Genomic DNA, 17,536 nt, shown 5'->3' on the forward strand with positions numbered 1-17,536 from the left:
CCGTCGTTGCCATGGACCCCAATGTTGCTGGACGAACTGCGAGATGTGACCAAGTAACAATCTCATAAACAAAGTGACATCAACCTGGTTTTGTCCATCGACTCTGTGCTCTTGCAACAATGATCAAACGAAACGACGACGGTCCGCGTCGTAATCGCATTAACTCTTTGGAAGCGGCAGGAGAATGGACGTAGCTCGGCAGTTGCACTGCTTCATCATGTCCCCCAAAGATGCATTTGAAGCAGCGCACTCTTGCCTGATCCGACTCAACTGAAATGCACGACTTGACTGGTCGACAAACTAGTCTATCGTCCACGTGCGCTGCCATTCAACATCTCGCAGGCGTAGTCCACAGCAAACTGAAATCGGTTCACTTGGGGGAGTGCGGTATCACATTCAGCCTCCCGTTGCAATAGCCGCACCCGACCATTGCTGTCGGCAGTACGACGCGCCGTACTGCCGCCTTCCCCGTGACACAAGCGCCGCGTGAGTGCGGGTCAGGCGGGGTCGAGTTGGCTCGTGTTCCAGGTGCCATCGTCCACAACAACACACCTTTCTCTGTTGGAACTTCTCACCACACCTTAGAATTACCCCACGGGATTCGGAATTAATACGTACCGGGCGGACTTTGCATACTATTAATAGTAGTTTGTCTTCATGCCAAGTCTACTATTCATACAAGGTTGTACTAGATGACTCAATCATCCGCATACCTTATCCGGACAATTTGCCCACCATCTGTGGGCATTGTCGAGCTGGATTGGCATGCCAGTCGTCACTCCATTGTGCCTCGCTGCACGGTCAAAGCTCGGCTACCTAGTTCGTGGGATGTCGACCACGTCTGCCGCCGCAACCAAGCTGATTCGATTCCTCGATGCGTACGGGAACGAGCGTATTGGCCAAGCCCCGGCCCCAGGCACGTACCAGTCGCAGCTCATCACGGGCAAGGACGTGTTTGGGTCCAAAGCGCTGACGTCCCAGTTTGCCGAGGTCCGACGCGTGCTCGCGCCGTTCGTGCCAACTCAGATCATCGGTATTGGTCTGAACTACCGCAACCATGCCAAGGAAACCAACATGCCGATTCCAAACTACCCTGTCGTGTTTTACAAGAACATCAATTCGGTGGCCGACCCTGAAACCTCGATTGTCCTCCCCAGGCGCGAAGGCTCCCATGTCGACTACGAATGCGAGCTCGCGGTCGTGCTGAAAGCTCCGTGCAAGGATGTGTCCGTGCAGGACGCGCTCAAATTCGTCGCGGGCTACACGGTAGTGGACCATCCATTCTCCAGTTCATGATACATGTCGACGTAGTGCGCCAACGACGTTTCTGCGCGTCGGTGGCAAGGCAACGCGATGGGAGGAGGACAGTGGTGTCGCGCCAAGTCGTTCGATACGTTCTGTCCGCTCGGGCCGGTGCTCGTGACCCCTGAAGGCATCCCCGATCCGCAGAACCTCACGATTGAAACCATCCTCAACGACGTCGTCGTCCAGCGCTCCAACACAAAAGACATGGTATTTTCCGTGGCCGAGCTCATCAGCCAGCTGTCTCAAGACACGACGCTTCCGGCCGGGACGGTCATCCTGACCGGCACCCCCGAAGGCGTGGGGTTTACGCGAAAACCTCCGCTCTACCTCAAGCCCGGCGACAAGGTCGAAATCCGCATCCAGCACATCGGGTCGCTCTTGAACTACGTGATTGGGGCGTCGTCGCTCTAAGAGCTGTAACTTGCTCCGTTTTCACATCCTCGCCACGGGATTGCATCCACTGGCACGGCTGCAGGGCTCCGACTTGGATGGCGCGCGCAGGGTTGTTTGAGCTGCCAGACAACGCTCTTACATTTTGTGCTTCGTACAAGATGACGTCCTCGCGCGGGGCATGCGGAACCAGCTATCTCAGGTTTCATTGCCTAGGCAGAGTGGCCGCGCGCATGAAAGGGTTGAATGAGCCTGCAGTTGCTGCGTCATGGTTCTAGTGGCAGCAGCGGTTGTCTTCGGCCAGCACTGTCATTTTGGCGTGCGTGCAAAACACGTCGGCAAATTTCGACTCTGCACATTTGTTTTGGCATATATGCAGCTAGACTCGATAGATCGAGACTCTACTTCTTCACGCACGTGCCATACGCGTCGGGGATGGTCGTCGGGACCTTGCACTTGAGTCCCGTGTTGCACTTGATGCCAGCAATGCCGCCGCACTTGGCGCCTTCCTTGCCGGTGGGGATCCATTGGCACACGCCGGACGCGTCGGGTTTGTTGCTGCTCATCTTACACATGAGCCACTGGTCGCATTGGATGGCCGCAATGCCGCCGCACATGCCGCCGACATCGGCGGCAGAGATTTGGGCAACCGAAGAGGCAGCGACGAGGGCGATGGCAAGGACTTGCATGGTTCAAATTGGAAAATGATCGCCATGAAATCAACGTGTCGAGGACGTGGTCACGCAGCGGGCAACTCTTGCAACGGATGAGGGCATCACGTGTCGTGCACTTCCTCCTGCCACGTGCTTGGTGCGAGAGAACATTTCAGAACATACGCACCACCCACAGGATGTCGACATCATCCATCTCATGCCGAGACATGCCCAGACGCTCTTGGACGACACAACGTGTGACCCGTGGAGAAAGGCGAATCGCCCCTGCCGCTCCTGTACACGAATCAGGGCTCTTCGCCCTCATGCTGGACACACCGAGGATGTGTCCCGCGCCCTGGCTCATTTCTTGTGTGGTGTGGCGACAGCATGAGGCGTGCGGCTGGTGGGCGTCCTAGACTGCCGTCATCCTTTCAGTGTATGCGAGCCCCCGTCAACAGCTGCCATCACGTTTGCGCATGTCCTTTCAACGTCTTGAGCGTTTGAGCCCTCTACGGGCGGCGAGGGGGACATCCCGACGGATTTGTGGTATCATCCACAACGTCTACACGGCGCCCTCCCCCCGCCATCCATTCTTTCCACCCACTCAGATTGTGCAGAGTATGTGCAATGCGCCTGTCCATCAGGTTCAAATTGATGACAAAGCACGAAAAGATCAAGCTGACGACAGGTAGTTGTTGGCTCGTCCAACTACCTACCGCGAGCAGAGAAAAAAGGCTGGTAAAGGCGGCGCTTGGCCTCTCATGCCATCGAATCGTTGGGGCCACCAAACCACCTTTAGGTAGTGTACAGCGTCGTGCTCAGACCAACTTGGATCGCGGAGGCCTGCGTGGCCGCGTCATGTCGGTGTCTCCAAGTGGGATATCGTACAGGTGGGAGAGGGTGTGTGGGTGATTCGATGCCAAAGTCATGTCGTCCTTAGTCATCATCGCTTCGTTCTTGTTCTTGCCAGCCGCAACAACCTTGACGCAAAGAACCGTCCGCGTCAAGTTCCACCCACGACGATTTGCCATGAGAGAGGCAGACGTTGACACTCAGATCAAATCATGTTTCGTCAACACACGTGCTTCGCCACGTGGCTGATAAAATCCTCCGAACGTGCCCCTCTGCAGTCAGTGACATCTCTCTCTCGGACCAAGACGAAGACGATGCAGATCGTGTGGTGGAAGCACACAGGTTCAGTAGGTTTAATAAGCGGGCAACTGCTTGGACGCCATCACGTTGTGATGCCACCGCCGGACGACACGTTTCATGAGGTCGCGGTCGCTGCGCAGGTCGTTTTTCATCCGCATCGTTTGTTCAAACGCGAGCGACCGCTCAATGACGTGCTCGCGCTCGAGGACGCGGCACAGCTGGTTGTACGTGCGAATTTGGGTCGCCCGTTCTTGAGCAATGGCAAACCACGCCGTCCACACATTTCGGACGCGTCGTAGCTGCGCACGTCGAATCCACTGCTGGACCGTGACAACGTGCTTCCACCGCCATACGACAAGCCACATCCATCTCCTATGGCGTCGCGCCGCCATCGTTGACATGACTTGACGGACGAAGGTGACCCCCACCCACGTGTCAAACACCGTCCGGCGCACCCGCTGCTGTTGCTTCGTCTGCATTCGGACAAGGCCCACCGCGTGAAACCACCGCCGCAAGAACGTGCGAGCCAAGGCTCGACACCGCCGCGTGGCGTGGTATCGCCGTAGCCAGCGCACGGTCACGCCTTGGAACCACGCTTGAAACACACTCCGCACGACCTCGCGATTGCATCTTAGCACTGCCACGCGAACCTTGTAGCGTTGAGTGGCCGCCACCTTCCAACGCCGCAGCACTAAACACCGTGCATGAATTCACCCGAGGAGGGTAGCCGTCGTCGAGACGGACTCCTGGACGAAGAGGCTACCTTTGGACATGATTGCACGCTCTAGGACGCAGCACAACCCCACTCGAGCAAGCATCGTGAGTCGAACGACAGCGTTCCAGCCCCGAAACAACCTCGCCACCCGTGTAAACTCGACGCGTGTGCAGAGCCGCTGGGCGTACAGCACCTTCACCCATTGTCCCCACCACGTGGCGCGGCGGTGAAATATCACGTGAGCGGCTATTTGTTGCAGGTGGTAGTGCCGGCGCCACGCTCGCCACCCTTCCGCAAGGGTGACACCACGATGGTGCTTTGCAGCGATTGCAGCTACGTGATGGCCGTAGCGCTTGGTTTGCACAAACCTGCGCCAAGACCGAAGTCCGCGGCGTTGGCCGGCCTGCATGCCGCTGTAGCCTTGTCGTGCAGTGTCATGCTACAAAAGAAACAACGATGAGTGCGTTCATGAAGTGCCAGCACCGCCGTCGATAGTACCAATACTTGTTGCCACACTCGCCACACCTGCACGAGCACATTCTGCCGGCGGCGGCGGCTACCGACATACAATCGATGCCGCAGATCTCGCTTCAGTGAAACCTGATTGTGCCATGACGCAATTCGACGGCGGACGTGCCACTGATGCATGTGCACCAACGATGCGGTGGCCCGCTGCCGTCGAAACGTGTTGAGTCTCACGAGCGCTGCCCACGCAACAACGTGCTGCCGGGCCACGTGCTGATGGACGGACAGCATCAACGTGTTGAAGTACCACAGGTCATGGAGCTTGGCCACGGCGGCTTTGCAGCGATGGCGCTCGAAGTGTAGCGTGGCGCGACGATACTGCTTGGTGCGTTCGGTGCGCCATGTATGGTAGGTATGCCATTGCAGCCACACGTTGTGCTGTACATGGTGCCGATGCCAAGTGGCGGCACCAGTCATGGCCCGCTTGGTGGCGCGGCACTGAGCGACCAGACACTTCCACAGCACCCAGCACTTCCGCTTGACGTGAAGGCGACGGGAGTGAATGCCTTGCAACGTCATTTGGCGATGTTCAAAGAGCGCGCGCCATTGAAAGTACCAACGTCTGGACGCCGCCAGGCGTACCATGTGGCCTTGCCATGCTTGGAGCTGCTGCGCTTGGCTGAAGTGGGCGCTCCACTGCCGCACCCCCTAAGGAATCACCGTAAACGACAGGGGAGCTTGGCGTGTATACCTGATGGAGCTGGCGACGATACACTTCCTTGCATTGAATGGCTAGGATTTGACGAATATAGCGCTGCCGCGACGACGCGTTGGCCCAATACTGCCACGCTCTTCGGCCAAGCTCCATTGTTCGAAGTAGACGGCGCTGCACCACCTGCATGCCTTCATGTCACTCTTATCGACTCCATTGCGAGCTTCTTACTTGACCCGTGGCCCACGTTCGCCACTTCCAAGCCTTCAAATGGTGCCGCATGTGCTGATGCTCGTGGAAGCGGGCCATGGCTAGAATTCGCTCTTGCCGTGCTTGTCGGTGGGCAAACACCTACTCAAGCCGCGCCACAAGCGTGACGGTCAAACGAGTTGAATCATCTTCAATGCGCGATACGTACCCCTCGCCACCGCGCCCACACCAAGACGCAAGCTCTCCGCAGAGTTATTAAGCGAAACGCGACTGCTTGCTGCCATAACGTACGCCGGCTTTGATATCGCCTCACCCACGCGACAAAGCATGCTAGTAGGCCCACGAGGCGATACCGCATGTACCGCTCCCGGCATTCGTTTCTCGCCGCACGTAGTCTGCATGTGAGGTTTCGCCATTCCATCCATGCAAAGCACAGGCGCCGGTGCTCCTGATCTTGCTGCACCACATACAAGTGCGCACGGCGGACGTGCTGGGCGACAGTGTACGATTTCCATGCGCGCAGCAAGCTCGCGGCGCGTGCCTTGAGTTGACGGATAGCGCACTCGCGAGCTTTCTTTTGGCCCGTCGCAACATCCCGCCACAGTCGCATGACAAGCTTTCGCGTCCATTTACGATGAATCTCGCGATATTGCGCCATCCACAAGTGCTGCAGAGCGTGGGCGTCTTCGAGAACTGCGAGCCACTCAAACAGCGCAAGGGGGAGGTGCCGCGTGCGCTGCAACCGGTCATAGTGGCGCTGGGCCAGTTGCATACAATAGCGTTGCCGCTGCTGCCACCGTCGATACGTGTCTATCGCCACCAGGACTCGCCGCTTCGACATGACGTTGTGCTGGTCGCGCAAGTAGGTTACGCGCAGGCTCTGGCGCTAGAAAACGAGCGATATTCACTACTTGATACCCAAAGATTGCTACCTGCTTGTCGACGACTTGTCGTTTCCACGCACGAAACCAAAGGCTTTTCCGCTGTGCTGCACGCTTGCTGTGGGTAGCCGCTATGTACTGCCGCACGCGGTGCGTGCGCTTCACAAACACTTTCCAGTGCGCGACGAGTTTGAACAGAAGGCGATCGGTGTAAATCCCATCGACAGCATGGATTCGCTGGCGGGCTGCAAGTGCCTGGCGCCACTCGATCCAGCCACGAACACGTCGCATGGCTGTCCACGCCGTGTGGGTCATGTGCTCCAGCCGACGCAGGCGCTTCTTTGTGTGTAGCGATCGCTCGATCCACAGAGACAAACGTCGGCGCGCTCGAAACCACGACATGTGGCGAAGTTGCTCGTCGCGGCGACGGAGCATCGCGTCAAGTGCGTGCCACGTCCTGGCCAACACGGTGTGGCGTGAAAAATTCTATCGCAAACGTGTAAACCGGGACAGATTTCTGCAAGGCGCACGCATCTACCTGGCAAAACAGATCGATGGCATGCATAGCTGCGACACCGTGCTGCCAATGCTGTAAAGTCCTGGCTAAGACGACTCGGATGAAATGCTGGGCTGCCACAGCACGGCGCTCTTTGGCAAAGACCTATCCATCTCGTGAGCTTCTTCAGGGTGCAAGTTGGTTCTTGTACCTTGGCCTTGACCCCACATTGCCACCGTAGCCACCACTTTTGGACGGTCAGTCGTCCAGCGCGATGCAAAATATCCCTATGGCGTCGGCGGCAGTCTCCAAATGACAGCCACGCCTGCCACATGCGCCGAAGTATGCCGCAGGTAGCGTGGCCCGTCCACCGGTGCAAGCAGATCTCGATTTTCCTCGAATGACACGCCTTTGCATGCCACGCCCGCAATCGAGTCTTGGCTCTCCATTGCATCATGTACGACACCTGGAGGCGACGGTGAGCCCGTAGGCGCAAGCCGTGCTTCCACAGTCGCCACATCCGCCCCACGAAGAAATGCAGCGACATGTCATGCCGAATGCGCTTGCGCTGGGTGTTCAGGTTGTATACAAGCCAAACCCCCCACAAGGTGGCGAGATGGCGTCGCTGGAGCAAGTGGCGATGGCTTCGACTAATGCGCTCCAGGGTCGATGCACGGCACCAAGTCATCCACGCGCGGCGTTTACTAGCGAGATTCCAACTGTAGCTCACGTGTGCGATGGCCGGGGCCACCCTTAGTCGGTTCCTCGCTCGGTACGCGACAAAACGTACCCAGTTCGAAAACCAAGCCTGGCTTCGCCGACCAATCATCCACACCACGTTGCGCCGCAGCCTCGCGCGATGGCGAACAAACTGCTTCCACGCGCGCCACGTCACGAGAGCCTGGAGCTTGTCGTCGCGACTCCAGTACTGTCGTCCTCCAGGGAGGGTGGTTCGTGAAGGCACGTACGGTTCAAGTGGGTCGTCAGGAAGCGCGGAGAACGGCAGTGGCAACGGGCTTGTTTCCATTTCCCCAGGTACATGCAGCGGGGATGCATTGCTCAGCAGTCGGTCGAACGCCGCCCAGTCATTGCGCCGGCATGTGCGCAGCATGGCCGTCGGCAACAGCACCAGATCTTACGCAGTCACCGATCAAATTAATAAAACTAACATTCTATTTAAAGTAGGTATTTGTATATGAATTGGCACAATAAAAATACCACAGGAAATTCGAATGAAACATGTAGCCAGGCTGCCAGGCGTCATGATGGTCGAAGAAGGATGCGTGCGGTGGTGAGTCGCACGGCGCCACACACGTGAGAGGGCACAATGGAATGACAAGATTGTGCGAAGGTCCGCAACGCACGAGAAGCATGGGTCCTCGTGGATGCTATTGCCCGGTGCGTCCACGGGCGGAAGCTACCGCCGTTGCGAGGTGGCGCCCGTGTGGTGAAGAGACTAGCCGTCCACACAAGCCTACCCATTCGGTTCGCACTGCATTGTAGCCAACGATCGTTTTGTGGTCCCTGTTCACCTACGGGCAGATCGTTGTGTTGCCAAATCGATTTGATGATTCACAACGTTTATGAGGCGCCGTCGACGTCCTTGCTTTCGACCACGCGGTAGAAGCACGTGTCGTCGGTCAAGGTATTGCCGAGGTCGCGAAAGTGCCGATGGACATTCTTCGTCACGTGGATAGCTTCCTGGAACACGATGTGGTCACGTTGGGAGGAGCTACGTGGACACACACCTGAATATTTTCAATCGAGAACGTCAACGACTCGTTCACAGAGTCCATGCGAAGATGAGGTGCCTCAAACGCGTGCTGGCACATTGTCCACGACGCAGCTTGTGCTCGCAAGTTGGCAGCATCTACAAAAGGGAACGTAGCACATGAGCACAAAGTGTGCTGTGGGTCGAAATGTACGGAGTGCAGCTAAATGTTGCTCGATCTTTAGCGGCTCATCGGGCATTTGGCTTCTGGACAGCGCGGGTATGTTGGCTGACTTCAATGCCTTGGCCGTTGCTTCCGACGCTGTTTTGTTGAGCAGCTTTGCGTAGTCCCGAAGCATTGTGGGCATTTGCGGGATTGTCGAGATCGGAGGCATGCGTTCCTGCAGCTTCTCCAAGTGAGACTGCACAGCTTTCTCGATCTTCTTGCTGTCCATGGCGGCCTCCGCAATGCCGATCGACGTGTTTGTAAAATGTCCGACCGGATACCATTGCAATTGTTCGGATAAAACCGGTACACACTAATTCAGTGTTGTGCTCACACTATTCAACTTGGAAGCGTTACTCTATCACAATCCTCCGACATCACGAGATGGCAGCGACTCCTCCACTGAAGGGAGATGCAAGGGAATCCTTGCTGCTGGTGTATTTGTGCATTCGACGGTGCTTCGCCTTTGCGTGGCGGCAACCGAAATTGTTTAGAATCGTCAAACGCGAAGCGGTGTGTCCTGTGTGTACGCCATTATGCTGGGAAGGCGCCACCAAGAGCTCAAATCATCAAGGGACGTTGTGTTTTACAATGTTCTGGTGATGGACTCGGTATTCGCGGTGATTTGAGCAATGTTTGAGCGCGTGCATCCATCATCCACACGGGAATATCCGACGAGAAAACCGAACGCACTACGTGCTCGACGTCAGCGTACGTATCGACAAACGCAATGTGACGTTCCGAGGATCACGCGCAGCTGACGAAGATGCGTCGTGTCGAACTTCAACTGTACTCGTGTGGCAAGGGGCGGGTTGAAGGGGCGAAAGAGGGTGGCAGTTTGGGCCTCCTAGTTGATCCATGTTATAGTTGGAATTGAGTTCGTAACTGCAGAGTTGTACACAAATGTGCTATGCTCCACAAAACCAATCTATACGTGGTATCTGCTCAAGAACTGTATGCATACCCCCCCCCCCGATCACTTAAACCAGCCGGACGAAATGGCTTCGTAGCCGTACCATGACCCTTCCCAATGCAACTTGACGCACTTTGGCGACTGCGGGCTACACGGGTCGTCGGTGCCTCGATGAGCCAAGCATTTTCCCTCAAGCGTACAGCGCCAACTGGTGATACTGCGACTTGAGCGACGCGACACTGGGCTGTCTTTCTCATGCTGGCTGACGTTCTTCCATTATGGGAGACAAACATGGTGCAGGGGCTCCAGATGAGCATCTTGGACCTCCACGACATCCCGACGCCATGTGCGCTCCTTGCACAGTACTCCTCTGCCTGGTCGCTCGCAGTACTTGGAGTGGTCGTGGCGGGACAACAGTAGCAAATCCTCGGGCATGAGATACAAGACCCCCGGCGGATCCAGTTCATTCAGACGACCGGGATGGAAGCCTCCTACACATCACAGTCATTCGGTACGCGGACGACAAGTTATTCTGCAACAGGCACGGTCAACTCGTGCGGAACAACTTCAGACAACAACAGGTGCGCCGTGGCTTGGTTGTGCACGGCGTTGCTCACTGTGAACGTTGGTGTGAACATTGCTTCGGCGTGGACAAGGCGCTCCACGACTTGCATTTGCGTTATGTTTCAATCCACTGGTTCGGGCTGTCCATCCTTCACATCTCGGACGACAACGACTACACCTCGGCGACGGGGGGACTGTTTTGTCGTGGGTGGCGAGCAATGCCCCCGTGGTTCTTGGCGTCGTGTATCAACGGTTGTCGCGCGCATCGGTTGGAGATCGCAGGTATACCGCAGCGACTTGCCACGTCCCCGACTCGGTGGTGTCGACGAAGCGCTAGACCATTTGAAAAGTCGCGTCAAAGCAGCGACGGCCGTGTCATGGACACTCAAAGAGGAGGCGATACGAAATGTCAAGCACAAGGCGACTCTGGCTGCCACTTTTCACGAAAACATGAGCGGTCTGCACGAACAATGGATGGCGCTGCTGACCACGTGCCTGGTCCTGTGGCGATTTCGGCGCAACAACTCTACGATGGCCAACGTGGTGGTTCGCAAGGGTACCAACATCCGACCGACGCTATTGACGCGGTCTCACTGATTCCACACCCCGTTCCAGTATCATGCGTGTGTGAGGCGGCGCACCAACCTCGCCGCAGCATGGAATGTTCCGCCCGACTAGACCACAGCACAGACGCTCGATTGCTGTGATGGAGCGTTCATGCTGTGATGTTCTAACGAGGTCCCCAAGAAAACCATCTCTACTACGACGAACGCCTCGACTTCCATTGTCGAAACCCCCAGGCGACGTCATGCCTCTGTCGCAATGGCATCAAAGAAGGACGATCTGCCGAGACTGTGCGCGTGAAACGAGATGGAGAACGATGGCAGTATTGGTTAAATAGGTGGCATGAGGTTGCGTGATGTCCGCCTCGGTCTTGCGCTGTGTTGGATCTTGGAGTGGAGCAGGTCCACGAGATATGCAACGTGGCCCTCGGCAAAGTGGGTCAGGGCTTCTTCGACGACCAAGGGGTATCGCATCCACGCATGCATGGCTGTCACCAGGCCAAAGCATGACTGCGACGAAAGGGCATCTGCGGCCACCCGTCTGTCGTACCCTTCTTCGACCAGCGCTGTCAGGGTAGCCCGGATGGAATCCCGCAGTTGCGAGCGCTTTCGAGCGGCTTCGACGACAGCTGGGGCCACGAGGGTGAGGCGGTGGGCTCTTGTCGCTTGCTTCGTGACTGTGCCCCACGAGTGGATCAGATGGTGATGGACAGGGCGAAGACTTGGCCCGGCTACCGGCGCCTCTGGGACCACGCGGGCCGTGTGCATTACCCTGGTGGCGGATGTGCGAAGGGTTCGCATCGCGTCGACCCGCTGCATGTGCCGCAGACACGTGGCGCGAATGGACATCACGATGTCATCCACGAGAAAGAATACGCCGACTGTGGCCTTGTGTGCCACGTGCGCCTGTGCTTGGATCAAGTTGGCGATGAAGGCAGCGCTAAAGTGCACCGCGGGGTCTTCTCGCCCTTGCTTGTGCTCGATCCACTTGGTGCAATCGAACAGGATTTGCATCACGCCGCCCACGAGGACTGTCGATTCCAACGTGTGGCGGTGGGACGCGACAAACTGCGACAGGTGCTGCATGTTGAGCCGCTCGACAAAGTGGGGCTTGGACCGATCCGAGTGTTTCCAGTGCAGCGCGTACAGTTTGCACAAGGTTCGGGCTGTCGGGATCGTGAGCGCGCCGTCTGGACGTGATACCATCGTGCACAGCACATAGATCATCGTGACGTCGGTCAGCTGGACAGCGGACATGGTGTACATGTCATGGAGAATCTTGGCGGCGGCATACCGCGTCTTGGCGTACGTCGACCGGACGAGGTCGACAACGACAGCGACGATCTTTCGTAGCCGTTCGTCCGAGACGGGGTCGGTCCTGTACGACCAAAATTCCATCGTCGCATTGGATTGCATGGCGGTGTGGGTTGTCATGATGCTGTCGACGAGGTGTTTCAGTACAAGCCCTCCCGTCGGCTTGAACGAACAGAATTTCTCGCGCAGGACGTCGGCCACTTTGGCTTGGACATGCATCTTTTGCACGCCCTTGAAGCGACTCGTAGCTTCCCATAGCCCGAACGGCAAGCACACCGACGCCCCACTGCCTTCGTGGACCCCCGCGGCCATGGTGAAGTAGTTGCGCCAGAGCGTCCACATGGCCTGGCACGTGTACAGCAACGTCATGTCGCGGTCGTCATGGTCAAGCACGTTAAGGTTGTCGTGCAGTTTGGCGACCAAGTTTGCCTTGTACTTGACGCTCCACTGCGATTGATCTTCGAGCGTCAAGGACACGGCCGCCACGGCCTTGACGCGGTGGTTTGGGTGGTCGAGCGCTTTTTCGAGCGACATGTTTGGGATTTCAAACAGACTCGCGCGGCGGTCGTTTATCCGCCACACAACGCCCAAAAACACAAACGACATCGCGAGCACACACCACGACACCACGCCCTCCGCCGACGCCAGGTCTTTGTCAATGGGCGTGCCACGGGCAATGTGGTACACCGACAACGCGCCCAAGTACACGGAAAAGTAGCACGACATCGCAAACGCGACACTGCGCAACGTGTTGAGCAGCTTACCCACGCCAAGGCACTACGACAACGTCAGCCACGGCAGCGATCGCCCCACATGTATTCGCACCGGTTGATGCTTGTAGTTGTACCGCAGAAGCAGGTAAAACATGGCAAAGTTGACGAGAGCCGCGGCCACGTACACCAGGTTGTCGTCGACGTACAAGATAAACTTTTGAATCGTGATGAAAAAGAGGCAGCACGCTAGAGCGACCTCGTGAGCCCGCGACAGAGGATGATGCAGGCGTACCAGTCCGGCAGTACGTCATGAGGGTATAGTACGACGTCTGGAAGCGGAAGCGCACGGCAAACACTTGGTCGCTAAAGTGCATCTTGTACAGCAACGTGCCTAGTTTGTCCAGACAGTGACCGACTCCTCGTGCGTCATCGTCCAAACATGCAGACGTACGCCAGAAGAACACGGCAAACGACATGGACGCGACTACGACAAAGTGCCAATACCGCTCGGGGTGCGCGCACGTCGACCCGTCGGGAAATGTCAGCGAGTCCATGTCGCTGCTGCACGCGCCAATGTCGATGATCGCGTACAGGATCGTCGTGTAGCCCGTATCGTACACGAGCGGGCGAATCACGTGGGTCAGCACACGCTCCATGCGGCGGGGGCGGAACACGTCGACGACGAGGACGGCGGCAAACGCGGCAAACTTGGCGACTTGATACTCCCATGCGACGTCCGTAGGGGACGGCGTCGTGATGTCGTACAAGATGAGCTGCAGCGGAACGTAGCTGAACACGCCGATCTCGATCACGATGGACAGGATGACCCAGATGCGGCGAGGGTCGTGGATAGTACGGCCAAGTACGTGTTTTTTTTGCCGGGCCACAACCACGCCAAGAGCTGTACGAACACGAAGATGAGCCATCGTGTGCCGCACGACGCGTTACCTTGTGTGGGAATATCGTGGAGGTCGTCCACACTCGACTGAAATTCCTGGACCATGTTCGAGTACCAAGAAAACGCCACGGCGAGCACAAGAAAGATGCTCCACATGAACGCCACGCCGTCCACGTCGAGACGAGCCAACCCGCAGCAGCGCCAGTTCGTGCTGTGGTGCTGAGAGCAGATCGCAGCCCAGTCGAACGATGATGTGTTGCAGAATGGAATTGGGGCAGTCTGCCACGCACATGCGCGACGACTGTTGTCGCCGCCGCCCGCACGAGTCAAGTTACAGAGCGGCAGGGCCATCGAGGTCAAGCCTCGTCATGCCGTCACGGGATTCAGGGATGGTAAGAATAGGAATCTATTTCAAGGGCGTAACCCCCACTGGGTCAAGACGTCGCGCATCTCGACGCGCTTGACTACGTCCCTGCAAGGCATCGAGGCTGCCATGAGTCGTTGGCATCAGTGACTGAGAGTCGAACCAACCCACCTGGCCATGTCGTTTGTAAAGGCCAATATGCGCGCGATTGCGTCAACTTGGTTGGCGGCGACGCTACACAACACGCACAAGCGATATGAGGAACCTGGCGAGCGATGCGCGGCCTTCGTACACAATCCCCGACCGTTGAACGAAGTTGAGGAAGGCGCGGGCTTTGGTCAGCTCAGCCGACTTGACCACCGCTCCTGGAGGACTCGAGTCGAATGCAGCATGCAGGGCGGAGAAGTGCGAAATGACTTGATGGGGCTGGAACAACCGCCACCCCCTTCCAACGACGTACCGCTCCGAGCTCGCTGGCCGACTGGTCTACCCGAGATCGTCGATGCAATGGTCGATTTAGATGGCGGATGTACCACGGGCTTTACAATCATGAGCTCGTCAAAGAGGTGGTGGAGGACCCAGAGGAGCCCGAGCGAGAACGTCGACGACAGTTCAAATGTTTTGCAAACGAAATGGCCGCCGCTCCGAAGCACGCGGCACATGACCAACACCTCGCACAACACCAATCGATGCATGACCTGCTCCTACTCACTGTGCCATGAGGCCAACGAGCTGTGAGCGAAGGCTGTACTTGGTTTTCGTGGTTCCTCGCGTCCTGGAAGCCTCCGTCTGCCACGACCAAGTTGACGCCACTTGAATGGGTCTCGAGGACCTGCAATTCCATACGATTGGAGTCCGATTTCATCGAGGTTGCCCATGTCGTACCGAGTGGACAAAGTGCTCGATGTTTTCTTGTTTGTACAAGTCCCCCGTGCCATCGGCGCCGTACAATACGGAAACAACGTCTTGCACCGCCGGCGGAAGCTGCCAGTTCAAGTGGGACATTCCCGGCACTCGAAGCGAGATCCCGTGGCCACGGACTTCGCGGTAGTTGGCACGGAAGGCCAGGTACTCTGAAAAGCCTCCAGGGGCGCCACATAAGTCGACAAAGGACAAATGGCCATCCGCAATGAACTCTCTCGTCAAGTTCAGCCGCGCGTCGAGCTCGGCCATTTTCATCGCCGACCGATTGACGAATTTCCACTTCCCCAACGATTCCCACGGATTCGCCAGGGCACGCGCCACACGGTATTCCGCTGGGGATAGACGTTTGTCGTGGAGATTTTGCTTGGCGCTGAGAAGGGATTTCAACGCCTCGGCGAGCTCAAGGAGGAGCAGCGCCGGAGGCTCAGCTGCCGTTGAGTCCAGAACTGTTCCCAGGGTATCGTGGCTCAAGCACGGCATGGATTTTCCACACAGAACCTCGATGGGCTCTGGGACGTATTCGATCTTGGCAGCTTTGGTGTGTTGTTTTCTCGATGCGCTGCTTCGCTTTCGCTTGCCAAAGCTGGCAAACCCAAGTAGGTCTTCCATCGTCGCCTCCATCGCAAGTCGAGATTGCCATGCACATGGACATGCACGTGTTTGATTTGCTGAAATTCAGTCGAATTTTCCAGGCTCCTCCAATGAACACATTTCAAGACGAAAGTTCCACCAATTACATTTCTACAGCGTCTTTGCGAGCGTGTTCATACGCGGCAGGACGATGAGCGCCGCCGACAGGACCAACGGCACGCCGATCATCCACGACGAGGTCCTCCACGACGACGCCGACGGCGCGACCTGTTGTCCGTCCTTTTCTTGCTTGGACGCCCAGTCGACTGGAAACCCCATCATGCTGGCCACTTCGACAGCGGCTTCCGTGCCACTCTCCTGCAGCGGGACGGCGTACACGCAGTACGTGCTCGAGAACCACAGGTTGCCACGTCCTTGGCGAGCGCGAATCTTCTTCACGAGCTCATGGGATGTCTTGGTGAAGAGTGGGCGAAGGAACTCCGCTCGGTGAAGGACCAGATCATCACGGGGGTCCACGAGCGGGTTCCATGTTTGAAACAGCGACTCGGCATCTTCCTCCTTGGAATGGAACTTGGCAACCCACAGTGTCACCATGTTCTCGACGATGCCAGGTTTGAGTTTCTGTCCGGGCTTGGCCGTGATGAAGTTGTAGAACGACCAGTCGCGGCGATCGCGAGGCATGAGGACTGGGTCGCGATGGATCACGACCTGGGCAGTCTCATGGGGCACGGCGGCCAGCAGCTCGAGCATTTCTTTGTCTGCATCCTTGACAAAGGACAAGGCACTGCACGCTTGCGACGACACCACGATGTGATCGAATTCCTCGACGTTTTCTGGGCCTTCGATCCCAGTCACGTATGCGATGCGCGCTTTGCGGTCCGCTGTTGCTTGCCACACGCCAGTGACGCGGGTGTCCACGAGGACCTTTTTGCAATGGCGTGCGAGCTGCGACGCTGCGACCGTCGAGCCGTGCTTGGTCACGACTTGGTTGACTGCGTTCGACTTGGACAAGTACGTTTTGAGAAGACCTACGGGGTAGTTCAAGCATGCTTCGTTCGAGCACGTCAAGATCATCGTCATCATGGGCAACAGGATGCCGTACAGGTACTCGGGGGTGAACTGGTGGGTGGTCACGTATTCGCCGAGCGTTGTCGTGGGCGGAATGCCGTCCATGGACGACAAGAAGAACTGGACGTGGTCATAGATTGCGCGGAATGAAAACTTGCGCAAGATGGCGGCAAGGTGCCAAGGCGACGGAAGACGGAGACCACCGATGCGCCAGCCCATCGCGTGGCAGTAGAATGCAGCCTCACCAAAGTTCGAGAACGACATATCCCCTGGGTACGGCACAACTTCCACGCCCGCTTCTTCGTACATTGCGGCCAGGTTCACGTAGTGCGCAGCACAGAACGATCGGGGCGGGCAGTCGACGTGGTGGTCGCCGACCTTCAGCGTGTGCACTCCCATGCCCAAGGCCTTCTCAGACTCAATGATTGTCACATCGTTGTCCGGGTGTCGGCTGAGCAAGTACGCCGCCGAGAGCCCCGAGATGCCGCCGCCGATCACTGCAATCTTCATCGCGACGTTGGTGGAGAGTGGGAAAATGGACAGTCGATACCGCGATTGCATCCTTCAGCCAATCAGAAGCGTGATAATTCGTGGACTTTTTGGACTCGAAGTGGGACAAACCCACTGTTGAGTGAAATTCCATAAACTAGTGTATACTCGGGTGGATGTTGGCTCCACAGCCGTCAATAACGCCACCCCCACCTCTGT

General features: G+C 57.2%; 7 protein-coding genes across 16 annotated transcripts; 1 reads left to right on the top strand and 6 right to left on the bottom strand.

Moving 5' to 3' along the window:
• The first annotated feature begins 757 nt into the window (after positions 1 to 757).
• Positions 758 to 1,747, top strand: H310_09004 (hypothetical protein). The gene is made up of 2 exons (XM_008874945.1): positions 758 to 1,266; positions 1,312 to 1,747. Exons 1-2 carry the CDS (start codon positions 766 to 768, stop codon positions 1,714 to 1,716), a joined length of 906 nt encoding a protein of 301 aa, XP_008873167.1. The 5' UTR covers positions 758 to 765; the 3' UTR covers positions 1,717 to 1,747.
• Positions 1,748 to 2,096: 349 nt separating this feature from the next.
• H310_09005 (hypothetical protein) lies at positions 2,097 to 2,384 on the bottom strand (the record flags this gene model as incomplete). The annotated part of the gene is made up of 2 exons (XM_008874946.1): positions 2,097 to 2,253; positions 2,311 to 2,384. The coding sequence occupies 2 exons, from the start codon at positions 2,382 to 2,384 to the stop codon at positions 2,097 to 2,099; spliced, it is 231 nt and encodes a 76-aa protein (XP_008873168.1).
• Positions 2,385 to 3,553: 1,169 nt separating this feature from the next.
• H310_09006 lies at positions 3,554 to 7,319 on the bottom strand (the record flags this gene model as incomplete). 2 transcript variants are annotated; one of them, XM_008874947.1, is made up of 9 exons in its annotated part: positions 7,191 to 7,319; positions 7,022 to 7,144; positions 6,535 to 6,969; positions 5,811 to 6,488; positions 5,624 to 5,743; positions 5,432 to 5,575; positions 4,720 to 5,388; positions 4,264 to 4,654; positions 3,554 to 4,191 (listed from the first exon to the last, which is right to left on the bottom strand). In XM_008874947.1, the coding sequence occupies exons 1-9, from the start codon at positions 7,311 to 7,313 to the stop codon at positions 3,554 to 3,556; spliced, it is 3,321 nt and encodes a 1,106-aa protein (XP_008873169.1). In that variant the 5' UTR covers positions 7,314 to 7,319. The 2 variants fall into 2 exon arrangements, with proteins under 2 accessions (XP_008873169.1, XP_008873170.1); XM_008874948.1 differs by lacking the exons at positions 7,022 to 7,144; positions 7,191 to 7,319 and having other exon boundaries at positions 4,720 to 5,376; positions 6,535 to 6,918.
• Positions 7,320 to 8,456: 1,137 nt separating this feature from the next.
• On the bottom strand, positions 8,457 to 9,171 carry H310_09007 (hypothetical protein). The gene is made up of 3 exons (XM_008874949.1): positions 8,905 to 9,171; positions 8,728 to 8,849; positions 8,457 to 8,680 (listed from the first exon to the last, which is right to left on the bottom strand). The coding sequence occupies exons 1-3, from the start codon at positions 9,143 to 9,145 to the stop codon at positions 8,561 to 8,563; spliced, it is 483 nt and encodes a 160-aa protein (XP_008873171.1). The 5' UTR covers positions 9,146 to 9,171; the 3' UTR covers positions 8,457 to 8,560.
• A 2,093-nt stretch (positions 9,172 to 11,264) lies between these two features.
• H310_09008 lies at positions 11,265 to 14,268 on the bottom strand. 2 transcript variants are annotated; one of them, XM_008874951.1, is made up of 5 exons: positions 13,932 to 14,268; positions 13,435 to 13,884; positions 13,276 to 13,374; positions 13,096 to 13,229; positions 11,265 to 13,047 (listed from the first exon to the last, which is right to left on the bottom strand). In XM_008874951.1, the coding sequence occupies exons 1-5, from the start codon at positions 14,230 to 14,232 to the stop codon at positions 11,287 to 11,289; spliced, it is 2,745 nt and encodes a 914-aa protein (XP_008873173.1). In that variant the 5' UTR covers positions 14,233 to 14,268; the 3' UTR covers positions 11,265 to 11,286. The 2 variants fall into 2 exon arrangements, with proteins under 2 accessions (XP_008873173.1, XP_008873172.1); XM_008874950.1 differs by having other exon boundaries at positions 13,276 to 13,884.
• A 17-nt stretch (positions 14,269 to 14,285) lies between these two features.
• Positions 14,286 to 15,778, bottom strand: H310_09009 (hypothetical protein; the record flags this gene model as incomplete). 8 transcript variants are annotated; one of them, XM_008874953.1, is made up of 5 exons in its annotated part: positions 14,286 to 14,353; positions 14,417 to 14,731; positions 14,779 to 14,949; positions 14,997 to 15,077; positions 15,131 to 15,778. In XM_008874953.1, 4 exons carry the CDS (start codon positions 15,776 to 15,778, stop codon positions 14,480 to 14,482), a joined length of 1,152 nt encoding a protein of 383 aa, XP_008873175.1. In that variant the 3' UTR covers positions 14,286 to 14,353; positions 14,417 to 14,479. The 8 variants fall into 8 exon arrangements, with proteins under 8 accessions (XP_008873175.1, XP_008873174.1, XP_008873181.1 ...); XM_008874952.1 differs by having other exon boundaries at positions 14,286 to 14,731; XM_008874959.1 differs by having other exon boundaries at positions 14,417 to 14,949.
• A 132-nt stretch (positions 15,779 to 15,910) lies between these two features.
• H310_09010 (hypothetical protein) lies at positions 15,911 to 17,389 on the bottom strand (the record flags this gene model as incomplete). The annotated part of the gene is made up of 1 exon (XM_008874960.1): positions 15,911 to 17,389. The coding sequence occupies one exon, from the start codon at positions 17,387 to 17,389 to the stop codon at positions 15,911 to 15,913; it is 1,479 nt and encodes a 492-aa protein (XP_008873182.1).
• Positions 17,390 to 17,536: the final 147 nt, after the last annotated feature.

Source organism: Aphanomyces invadans (assembly GCF_000520115.1).
Source record: "Aphanomyces invadans strain NJM9701 unplaced genomic scaffold supercont1.19, whole genome shotgun sequence".
In the NCBI taxonomy this organism is placed as follows: domain Eukaryota; phylum Oomycota; class Saprolegniomycetes; order Saprolegniales; family Verrucalvaceae; genus Aphanomyces; species Aphanomyces invadans.

Excerpts from the sequence above, each read along its gene's own strand:
- H310_09007 (XM_008874949.1), bottom strand. The coding sequence starts at position 9,145 with ATGGACAGCAAGAAGATCGAGAAAGCTGTGCAGTCTCACTTGGAGAAG. Across the intron at positions 8,850-8,904 it reads GCAACATTTAGCTGCACTCC|ATGCTGCCAACTTGCGAGCA; the intron begins GTACATTTCGAC and ends TCCCTTTTGTAG. Across the intron at positions 8,681-8,727 it reads TCTCGATTGAAAATATTCAG|GAAGCTATCCACGTGACGAA; the intron begins GTGTGTGTCCAC and ends ATCGTGTTCCAG.
- H310_09004 (XM_008874945.1), top strand. The coding sequence starts at position 766 with ATGCCAGTCGTCACTCCATTGTGCCTCGCTGCACGGTCAAAGCTCGGC. Across the intron at positions 1,267-1,311 it reads AATTCGTCGCGGGCTACACG|TGCGCCAACGACGTTTCTGC; the intron begins GTAGTGGACCAT and ends ATGTCGACGTAG.
- H310_09008 (XM_008874950.1), bottom strand. The coding sequence starts at position 14,232 with ATGGCCCTGCCGCTCTGTAACTTGACTCGTGCGGGCGGCGGCGACAAC. Across the intron at positions 13,885-13,931 it reads CCACGATATTCCCACACAAG|CTCTTGGCGTGGTTGTGGCC; the intron begins GTAACGCGTCGT and ends GTGTTCGTACAG. Across the intron at positions 13,048-13,095 it reads ACAACTACAAGCATCAACCG|TGCCTTGGCGTGGGTAAGCT; the intron begins GTGCGAATACAT and ends ACGTTGTCGTAG.